The sequence below is a fragment of the Echiichthys vipera genome (assembly GCF_963691815.1).
Source record: "Echiichthys vipera genome assembly, chromosome: 1".
Taxonomy (NCBI): domain Eukaryota; kingdom Metazoa; phylum Chordata; class Actinopteri; order Perciformes; family Trachinidae; genus Echiichthys; species Echiichthys vipera.
In genome coordinates, this window is record NC_139826.1 from 6,853,503 (window position 1) to 6,864,268 (window position 10,766).

The 10,766-nt window shown below is 42.5% G+C and overlaps 2 protein-coding genes across 5 annotated transcripts; one reads left to right on the forward strand and one right to left on the reverse strand.

Moving 5' to 3' along the window:
* Positions 1 to 1,194: 1,194 nt before the first annotated feature.
* Positions 1,195 to 4,872, reverse strand: LOC310950890 (protein C19orf12 homolog). Of its 4 annotated transcripts, none has more exons than XM_083918917.1 (4): positions 4,718 to 4,872; positions 4,255 to 4,348; positions 3,208 to 3,382; positions 1,195 to 2,156 (listed from the first exon to the last, which is right to left on the reverse strand). In XM_083918917.1, the coding sequence occupies exons 3-4, from the start codon at positions 3,365 to 3,367 to the stop codon at positions 1,891 to 1,893; spliced, it is 426 nt and encodes a 141-aa protein (XP_083775043.1). In that variant the 5' UTR covers positions 3,368 to 3,382; positions 4,255 to 4,348; positions 4,718 to 4,872; the 3' UTR covers positions 1,195 to 1,890. The 4 variants fall into 4 exon arrangements, with proteins under 4 accessions (XP_083775043.1, XP_083775042.1, XP_083775044.1 ...); XM_083918916.1 differs by having other exon boundaries at positions 4,255 to 4,345; positions 4,718 to 4,869; XM_083918918.1 differs by lacking the exon at positions 4,255 to 4,348.
* Positions 4,873 to 4,993: 121 nt separating this feature from the next.
* On the forward strand, positions 4,994 to 10,747 carry LOC310958805 (tumor protein p53-inducible nuclear protein 2). Its single transcript, XM_083929924.1, has 4 exons — positions 4,994 to 5,116; positions 6,323 to 6,466; positions 7,602 to 7,752; positions 9,699 to 10,747. The coding sequence occupies exons 2-4, from the start codon at positions 6,343 to 6,345 to the stop codon at positions 9,925 to 9,927; spliced, it is 504 nt and encodes a 167-aa protein (XP_083786050.1). The 5' UTR covers positions 4,994 to 5,116; positions 6,323 to 6,342; the 3' UTR covers positions 9,928 to 10,747.
* Positions 10,748 to 10,766: the final 19 nt, after the last annotated feature.

Consider the following 10,766-nt stretch of genomic DNA (forward strand, 5'->3'; position numbering starts at 1 on the left):
ATAGATCTTCTGTGCCAGTGCATTGAGCAGGTCAAACACTGGATGTGCCAAAATTTCCTTCAACTAAATGAGGATAAAACTGAGATAATTGTTTTTGGTGCTAAGAAAGAAAGGTTTAAAGTCATCCAACACCTTCAATCACTGTCCCTGAAAACTTCAAATAAAGCCAGAAATCTTGGGGTTATTATGGATTCTGATTTACATTTCGACAGTCAAATCAGATCAGTAACAAAATAGGTCTACTATCACCTCAAAAATGTAACAAGACTTAGAGGGCTCATGTCAGCTCAAGACTTAGAAAAACTTGTCCATGCCTTTATAACCAGTAGGCTAGACTACTGTAATGGTCTCCTTGCAGGTCTTCCCAAAAAAACTGTCAGGCAGCTACAGCTTGTTCAGAACGCTGCTGCTAGAGTTCTAACAAAGACCAAAAAATGTGAGCACATTACACCAATTCTTAAATCATTACACTGGCTTCCTGTACGTCAGAGAATTGATTTCAAAATCCTCCTGCTCACATATAAATCACTTCATGGTCTAGGGCCGAGGTATATCACTGATATGCTCCTACTACATAAGCCTTCTAGATCACTAAGATCCTCTGAGACCAATCTGTTAGTGGTTCGCAGAGTAAACTCAAATCAAGGGAAAGCATCTTTCAGTCATTATGCAACAAACAGCTGGAATAAACTTCCTGAAGATTTGAGACTTTCACCCACTCTGACCACTTTTAAAACTAGACTGAAAACTTTTATGTTCACCTTAGCTTTCTGCTAAATCTTCGCACTTTTAACGTCCGCACTGTTTTGATTATTGTCTATGTTTTTATTCTCTTTGTCTTCCTGTAATGCATTTGAATTCATGACATGTTGTGCTGTGAAGCACTTTGAGTCTGCCTTGTGTATGAAAAGTGCTATACAAATAAAGCTGCCTTGCCTTGCCAAGAACAACATGTTGTGGAAGTGATAAAAGTAATGTGTAACATGATAACCTACATACTATTTTTTTGAGCTTTGATTCAGTTGAATGCTCAAAAAAAACAACTATTAGTTGAAGTTTTGAGCGAGATTATTTTGTTATGTAAAAAACTGTTAAAGAAGTGACACTGTTGCTGTAATTCTTACCTATAGATGTGCATATTTTTATACAGGTCTTTGAACTTTAAACAAGCAAATAATCAGTCAAATTTGCACAAAAGCTCCCAAAGTTTATTTCATTTGAAATTCCTAAGCAGAACCACCCCGATGCAGAGATTGCATGTTTTTTCCAGAAAAAAAAGACTCCAGGCACATTATCTTAACTTTAATCAGAGGAAAATTGACATTGACAGCGTCGTAAAAAACATGATAAGTGCTGACATTACCGTCCTTTCATTATTTAGTAGCACAGATGGCTTTCTATAGTGATTTCTTTGGCAGTGGTGGATGAACTACTCAGATCTTTTACTCAAGTAAAAGCACTGAATGATTGACATCAAAATGTACTTAATGAACCAAAAGTAAAAGTATTAATCATACAGAAGAACCCTTTTCAGAATCATATCACTGCAAACTTTGTTTTCATAATCTGCCAAATAAATGTACTGGAGTAAGACCTGGAATATGTGTATCTGAATTGCTGTAGAGTAGAAGTATAGCATAGCATTAAATTGAAAAACTCAAGTAAAGTACGTCAAAGGTATGTCAAGTATGTCAAAAGTGGACTTTAGTAGAGTCCTTGAGTAAATGTATTCCACCTCTGTTGTTGGGATGGACCCTCTGAAAAAAGGAAGAATGAAAGTGAAACATCCATGATTCAGTTTTTCCAATTAGGTACAAAAATACGTGGTGAGGGTCTCTGAGTGGGCTCGGCAGGCCTGACCGTCCCGAGAAGTCCGTGTGTAGCCACAACTCAGTTTCCATAGCGCACGTCTGCTTTGAGTTCCTTTGTGATGTAGTTAAGCAGCGCAGCAGTGACCTGCTGCTGGAGGGTGGCGTTGCCCATCACAAGGGCGACGAGCTGGGCCGCGTCCATCCAGTCCAGGTTGTCCAGGACGGCCACAACATCATTATAGAGTTTCTGTCGCTGGGCAGGAGGCAACTCCAGCAGGATCTGAGGCAGAGGCCTGAACTGACCGCTGGTCAGCCAGCTGCCCAAGAGGCCGCCCACTGCTCCACCTGGTGGAGACACAGAGGGGCTGGATAAGCAGGATCTAGGAGCTGCACTGGTGTCACATGATCCCTCATTACTACACACACCATCACCCTGCTTCCCAAAATACTTACTACAGCACCAAATGAGGATTAATCCACCGCTGAAAAGAGTCCTTAAAATATGCACTAATTACTTCTGGTTTAGTAATGTTTGCTAAAAACTAGTGTCAAGCTTCAGTTCCTACCTTTCAACAATCAGCTATTCAAAAATAACAGACTGTAAAATGCCATAATAGACCAATCAGAATCGAGAGAAATTTAGGTTGAATTTGTCTTTTAAGAGGTGAGGCTATCCGCCTGTTTAAGCCTGACGCAACACCCTTTCAAAATACGATTTCCGGGTCCAAACACTACGTTGAAACAAAACAGACAATGGCCGAACATGTGAACAATTAGGATCACCTCTTGTCAGTTAGACACCTTTTATATTGATAAGAAACAGGTAAAATGACAATTACGTTACTTAAAAACTCAGATCTGTTCAAACAACGGGGAACACGGCACTGCAGCGATGGCTTGGACCGACTTGGAAAAAATATTTTGAAAGGGTGTTAGGACAGGACTTAACAGCCTGTAGCTGCTATTCTCAGTCATTTAGTAGTGAAAAAAATTCTCCTCCAAAAAACGAATTAGCTTTCGAGGACATTCAAGTTTTCTACCTACCTACCTCCTCGAAAGTTCACGGCCGTGGTGACACCTCTAAACGGACTGTTTTGTCCCGCCGAGACTCAAAAACCAAGAGTTTCAATTTAGATTATTAGGCAAATCCCTTTTTAATCATTTCCCTCCAATCAATAGCCTGGAAGTGAAGGAAATCTTTACTAAAGTAACGAATGAAGGGGTAACGGAAAGCATCAGTCGTGCATTAAATCTGTCCTCTTGAATTAGTCAGGGGTCCCGTCGGGGGCCCAACAAATCTCACCATCCCAAAGCCCCCTGGCAGGGTGGGCTACACCCGGACCCTTCCATCAGTCTACTTCATAAATACAGGGGGTCAGTAGTGTTTCACTCTCACCCACAGCAATCCCCGGAGGTCCGCCGAGCAGCCCCCCAACAAAGGCGGTTCCCCCTGCCACCATCGCTCCTTTGGTGGCGTTCTTCATGGCCACCTTGATCTGATCGTGGGCCGATAGTTCACAGCACAGGCGCATGACGTCGTCTATCCGTGGAGCCATCCCTGCGTGGAGACACTGGCATGGTGGGAAAGAGGACAGTCAACTCAAAATAATGTCTGGAATCCATTTCTTTTTTTAATACTTTATATTGGATCTTCACACATATACTTTATTGCTTTGCTTCAGTACACCTGCCTACGTGCTGTACAGTGTGCACTTGTTTACATTCTGAAAGAGTGTGTTACTGTGGTGCACAGGTGCAAGTTTCTCTTTTGGTGACCCAGCTGCCTTAAAACTGGAATGGTGACAAAGTAGAAAACAAACACATCACAAAGAAAATGGTTTCACTTTTACTTATAAAATGAGCATAAACTTAACGGCCTGAAATAACAAATACATTATTAAATAGCCTCATTTACATCATTGAATATATGAGCCTGCATTTAAAAACTATTTCACCAAAATCCTGTTTGGTAGTGAGTAATTGAATAATTTGACACTGTGGGCTCGCCGAATGACACCGTGGCTACTGCCAACCCGTGAAATACCTGAAGCCTCATTGTTCGCGTTTTTACTGTTTAAATCCTGCATTGTTTCTTTCAAAGGAGCGGTTTTCTGAGTGGAGTTTGGCGTGAGAGGCGCACTGCTGCAGTACTATGGTCTCAACTGTGTAGCATGCCAATAAACTGACTTCATATGAACTAAATAAGTCTATAATGTGTTTTTTCAGAGATAACTTTACAACGATGACACGTTAAATCAACAACGACGTGACTCCGCATTACGTTACCCACGGTTTCTATTTTAATACCGGCCAAAATGAGTGTATGAACTTAAAGCTCTTGGGTTTCACTTCTTCGTCTCTGCTTAAGATGAGACACCAGATAAAAGACAGCTGTCACCAGCCTTCCCTAATATAATATATGTATATAATATAATATAATTACCTCCGGTCCTGTCCTGCACGTGCCTAGTGGTAGTTCTCGCTCTTCGCGTGCATTCGTGTTTTCTCAAACTCTTTCGCTGTAGTCGCACTTCCTGCTTTCCAAAAATGTATCAAAGAGTAAACATACAATCGAGACAAGATGATCCTTTTCAACAAAACAACACTTCTAATACTATCAATCGATGAAACGCGCCATTATATAGCGTAAACAAAACCCTGGCCGCTGACACTGTGTCACATAACATCGCTTTCCACCGTCTCTCCGCTGAAGACTCTACTTTTACACAGTTTGTTTGACAACTCTCTAAATGCTCGTCTTAAAATAGTAACGGCGTGCGCATGCGTACTACAGCTGGGGTGAACTATCTTAAACTGGAGGATGGGTCTCAGATAAAAATATCCAAAGTGAAAAAAGTCCCTTCGCTTATTCATACTCTTACGTATAAAATAAATATTTCATTCACCAGTTTTCAATGGAGAAGGTTTCCCTGTACTTTCTTCTGCCCTTCCGACGCTGCTGCCTCACATTGCTGCCCAATAACTTCTTGTACATAACGTTGTTTGTTCGCTCGGTTACTCTTCCACTCCGCGTTCACGCAAATCTAAATAAAAACGACTGAACAGGACGTATTTTTCCCTCGTCACGTCGACGTAAAGGAGAAGTTTGTGGACATACATGACGCGGTGGCCGCTCCGCCTCGTTGGGCGGGCTCTGATGACGTAGCAGGACACGGGGAGGACTCCTGTCGCCGATAAACAACTCCGAGCTCAAAACAATCTCTGAACAACAACAACATAGCGGGATCCTTTCGGCGCAGCGGACACACCCGAAGACAAGTAGACTTTATCTTGGTCAAATTAAGGTGAGTCGGAATGGTATCTTTATAATATAAGTGACATAAGTGAGCGACAAAAGACTGCTGTGAGCCTTGGGTTCAACTTGCCTTTTGTTCTCCGAGTACAATCCTCTGGACTGTGTGGTGCCTTTTGTTTGTGGTGTATGCGATGGCAGGACTACCTTGGAAAACACGAGCAGCTGTGATTAGAAAAGCAACACTAAATGTTTTTGTGGATATCAGGTCATAATAGGCCTGTTGGGGGTCTATCCGTGTTTACAGGGAGGGGTCCTGTGGCATAAGATCCACTGGCTAACACTAGGGGGAACACACAGGTCGATTTATGGATTTATGGATCTTAAACAACAACAGCATACACTTATACTTGAAATACACGTGTAGTTAATCATGGAATATTATCCAAAATATGTGTTGGGATATACCTTACTTTCAAGATAAGGAGACAGAGGGCTGTTGTTGTCTGGACGGAAAATACTTTGTGATCAACTGACAGAAGGGTTTGCTGAGTAAACACTGTACTTACTTTAGTCCTTTACACACTGGGCTGGATAAACAGGGTGAGGTCATTGTCTTAGGACCACTTTCACTTATCGATTTCTCAGTTTTTAGTGAAAACAATAGTAAAAATAATCTAATGTGTTTGCCCAAGAATAGCATGGGACAACTTCCAGTGGGACCAGTGACACACACACACACACACACACACACACACACACACACACACACACACACACACACACACACACAGTGTTTATATACATTTCACATAATGGTAGAATTAGAGTGACAGGGTTTGGGATAAAAGGTCAGCCAGCTGAAGTCTGAGGTGGTGGAAGAAATCTAATCCAGTCTCACAGATTATATAATCTTGCTGCAGTTATCAGTTTAATTTCAGCCTCTTGTATCACCATGTTCCCTCAGCTGTTTCAGCCCCCCCCCCCCCCCCCCCCCCCCGTCCACGTCACAGCAACAGAACACCCCGGGCTGCTGGGGTTTCTGAGCTGGCGCAATAGAAGCAGTTGTTGATCCAGAGCAGGCGAGATACTGTAGGTGTCAAAAGGAAGACAGGTCCGTGGGGGGTGTTTACTGGGACAGCCTCAAGGGGGAGCCATACGCTTTGGTTACTCTACACACCAAACTTTCCAAACTACTTCACTGTGTCTTTGGTGCATTCTTGCGCTTCACCCACGTGTTGTTGTTCGTTTTTTTCAGATTGAAATAGAGGCATAAAGATGATCGGAAAGATACTTTCTCATCTGCTCGGGAACGCCGGTGAGGACTTCGAGGCAGTAGATGACACTTACGAGACGCTGATGGAGTTTGAGGAGGGAGAATGGGTCATTGTTAATCTCCCAGGTGAGAAATAGGCCAGCAACTAAAGATTATTTTTTATCGTAGTTTATTTTCTTGATTTATCCATTCATTTTTTTGATCCAGAAAATGGTGAAACTGTGGATCAGTGTTTCCCACAACCCAAGCTTATGTCTTAAAATGTCTTATTATGTCCACAACTCAAAGATATTCAATTTACTCTCATAGAGGAAGACCGAAACCAGAAGAAAATCACATTTCAGAAGGGGAAATAAGAGATTTTGGACATTTCTTTCTTAAAAAAATACTCTAAATCACTGGTTCTCCACTGTGGTACTTCTACCACTGGTTGTACTCAAGCTCTCTATAGGCAAAGGAATCTCCAAAAAAATAAGGAAATATTAATCATGAAATCACACTTTTAAGATCTGTGAAATGTAATTTAACACATTAGCATTTCCTGTCATATCTTGTTTCAGTAACAGCCTGCTGCATAGTCACACCCATGAGTTAGGAGCTAAACTGTGATGGAAGAGAGTGAGCAGAGGTGAAATGATCGGTTTAAAACACTGACATGTCAGTTCTGATGCTAACCTTCCTACAGCGTGGCTGTGGCTGCAGACAGTCAACACTAAATCATCTTCTGATGAGGAAGAGACCTTCCTGTCTGTAGCTGAACAGTGTCGACCTACACTGCTGTGTTTGAACACTGGTCTTAGTCAGTGCTGCCCAGCCCTGCTCCTGGAGGGCCACTGTCCTGCATGTTTTAGGTTTCTCTCTGCTCCAACACACCTGAATCTAATGATGTGCTCGTTATCAAGCAGCTGAAGCTCGTCACAGGTTTGAAAATCTTTAGACTCATGTGTGTTAGAGCAGGAGAAACCTAAAACATGCAGGGCAGTGGCCCTCCAGGAGCAGGATTGGGCAGCCCTGGTCTAAGTGGTGGGACTTGAGAGAGCCTGATATTTACTGAGGTGGTAAATCATGTACACAGTTTCAGAACCCCTGGTCTAGATGATTAATTCTAACTATTTGCCATAAATCGTTGCAGCTCTAGTGAGAAATAAACCCTGTTAGAGTACCCTGCTGTATATTATTCAGGTATGGAATTTTAAATGTTATTGGCTCAGCAGCTTGTGTTGGGATGAAATACAGATGAGTTTGAACTGTTTCTGTACAGAGAACGGGCCGCTATCAGCCCCTGAGGCGGATCCCTTGGAGAACCTGCTGATTGAGCACCCCAGCATGTCTGTCTACCAGATGAGATGCAGGACGAGCGGGGAGGAGGAGGAGGAGCTAGGCTCTGATGAAGATGAAGAGGACATCTCCAGGTTAGTTTCCATCTACACGCTTCAGCTGACACACATCATCATAGAAGTTAAGAGCTACAGTTAAGCAATAGCTCAGTTCAGGCCCTGTGGTGTTACATCACAGCTAAGGGGCATTGTTCAGCCCAACGTGACAGACCAAACAACATCCCTTAGCCGAGATATGATCAAATACAAACGACCGGGCTTGACGCGAGCTACTGCTTTGATAAAACGGTCATCAAATATGGACGTTATAGACATATTCAAATTCAAAGGATTTGTATTAATAAATAATAACGTTCCAGGAGACACTTAGGAGATAGGATCCAAAGTGTAGGCTCATTTATACTTTCTCAAGTAACTGCACAGTTAAAGAGCTTTATGTGGATAATGTTCACAATAAATGGGTCCTCCTGGGCTTGATGCCTGCACATAACATTACTATTATTAGGCGGTTGCTATGGAACAAAGTCTACACTAGCAGTTAGCATAGGCTATGTCTTTTGCTTAAAGGGTTAGTTCAGATTCACTAAAGTCCCCCAATAACACAAACTAACTAACAACAGCAGACCGGCAACTCTTCTGCAAGCTGAAATTATTTTTTGGGGTTAATTGAGTCTGGTGGCCATGAAGAGAGCAATTGAGAGGGCTTTCCTGTCAGTTTCCTGGAGATGTCTGAAGTTAAGGTGAAGAGCTGAAATCTGATATTGACTTTCTTTAGGACATGGACCACCCAGGAGGTCAAAGTTCATCTTAAATGTTTCCAGTTGTATCAGGTTTTAGCTAGCTAATGTTCTCAGGCTATCAGTTAGTTTTTTTCTCAGAGTGATACAATTCGGCTGAGGTTTTAGATTTAATTTCCGTTGTAAGGTGATTATCATACAAGACTTCCCAAGACCGGACTGGAGTACTACAGCCTTGTTAGCGAACCAAACAGTTTTAGGAATGAATGTAAATAAACAGAGTGTAAATAAAGATGAACAGCGCGTGGTACGTCCTCCCACTGTCGGAAAATAAAGCCAAAATTTCACAGGTATGGGAGCGGCCATCTTGCAATTTTTGAGCCCGAATCATGTGCAGTAGGGATTTGGTGGTGGAGCTGTGCTATCGAAGTCCTACCCATACACACGCCCAAGTGGATCACAGCTGTCGATCATTGCGTTTCACACTTGAACAAACACCAGCGTGATAAAAACTACCAAAAATAGCAAAAATCATCCTTGGGAAATATGATTTGGCACGAACTTTGAGTTTTCAGTTTGGCCAATGTACCATCTGCTAACATGGAGAGAATGAGGTCTATGACCTACCCTCGCCAGCAGATGGCGATCAGGATGTTTTAGGTTCACTTTCAGGGAGCTACCAATCCATCAATCTTTTATATACGGCCTATGGTGATTGTGCAAAGTCATGGTCATTATGTGGACACACAAATATCAAGACTTTTTAGTCCTAATGCTGATATTAAAGTTACAATCTCGAAAATCTTTATTTTGTTCTTCTTGGCAGACGTATGGCGATAAGCAGTAACTTCATATGTGTTCTTGGATCTCACTTTCACTTTTTATCAAAGGTTTCATTGAGCAGTCATCACTTTTGGTTTGTTCGGCCATAGTAACCGTTTACTCGCATCGCAAGCAGAGACGGGAAAAGACAGCCCATTGTAGAGCGAGTTTCTGGTGGACTAACCACTGCTGGATGATGGACAGTGTCACTAATCAATAATAATAATACTGCAAATGCAAGGGCTTTCATCAGTGGGCTGAAGGCTCAAGAGTTAATCCGGAACCAACCTCTTGAGCAATGAGGACAATCCAAAAGTGTCCTCACATCTGCTGTTTTAAATTGGTTTTCACTCGGGTGTAAGAGCCAGACCATTCACAGCTGTACAATAATACTGTCTCATATTGTATTTGACCTGATATTTCACTAACGCATACTATAACACCTCTCCTGTGTCTGTCCAGGCCAGTGGCAGTGAGGCGGCACATATCCTGGCGTCTGGCTGCCTGGGGGATCCCTCTGCCCTGCAACATCCAGCTGCTGGCTGTTCAGAGGGCCGGGGCCCAGCCGGAGCGGAAGAAGCTGAGCCGCAGCGCCCTCCACAGGCAGAACCTGGCCAAGATGCGATTCTCCCCCGCAGAGAAACGCTATGGCCACTTCAAGCAGCCATGCCAGCGCCTCTGCAACTACTGAACACGTGTGATGAAGCTGCTTGTGAGAGGGTGTGTTTCGTGTTGCCTCCGCCATAGCCCTGTTGTGCAGTACAGTGCCTTGACTCTGAATTACTCAGGCTCTACACCGTGGTTTCACCTCACACAGTTAATTGTGCACATCCACCAAATGAACCACAGCGGGTTTTTGTTTTGATTTGAATCTAGGCGACCTGGCCTACACCCCTCACGTCTGAAACCACTGAGAACAATGAATCTCCTGACATCACAAATGACACAGTCCATCCCTCAGGTTGGCATTAGTAACAACACAGTTACTTTGAAAGGAAAGCCTTTTGTACATTATGAAATCAGAACATCTGACTGGTTAGGGTTGATTAGTATGTATGTAGCGGTAGGGCTTATAGGCAGTTGGTGTGTAAACGTTATTATAAATGTGTTGTTACTGTGGGATAATGATCCAAATATGTAGAATATTTTGCTCTAAATGAGATGAATTATGACGCAGTTTGATTATGGCACGTTTTGACTTGGTTGTATTCGATATGCGTTATGTTATGTGCCTCAGCTTCAGAACGTGCTTTTAAAGCTAATTTCATACTACCGTCACCTGTACAGTATTCATGTCGTGTGAAAGCGTCAGTGAATTTCCATTTGTTTGAGTTTGCTTAAGGAATAATGACAAAACCACAGTTCATGTTATGTATCGAGTCTCACTTTTTTCATGCCTCACAAATTGTCCATTGTAGACCAGTGTAAATACAGTTGAATATTATGTTTTTTTCTATTTGCTTGTATTTATAAAATGTACAAAAAAAGAATAAAACTCTTGTTTTCTTAAAGGTGGTGGCTGTATGTGTT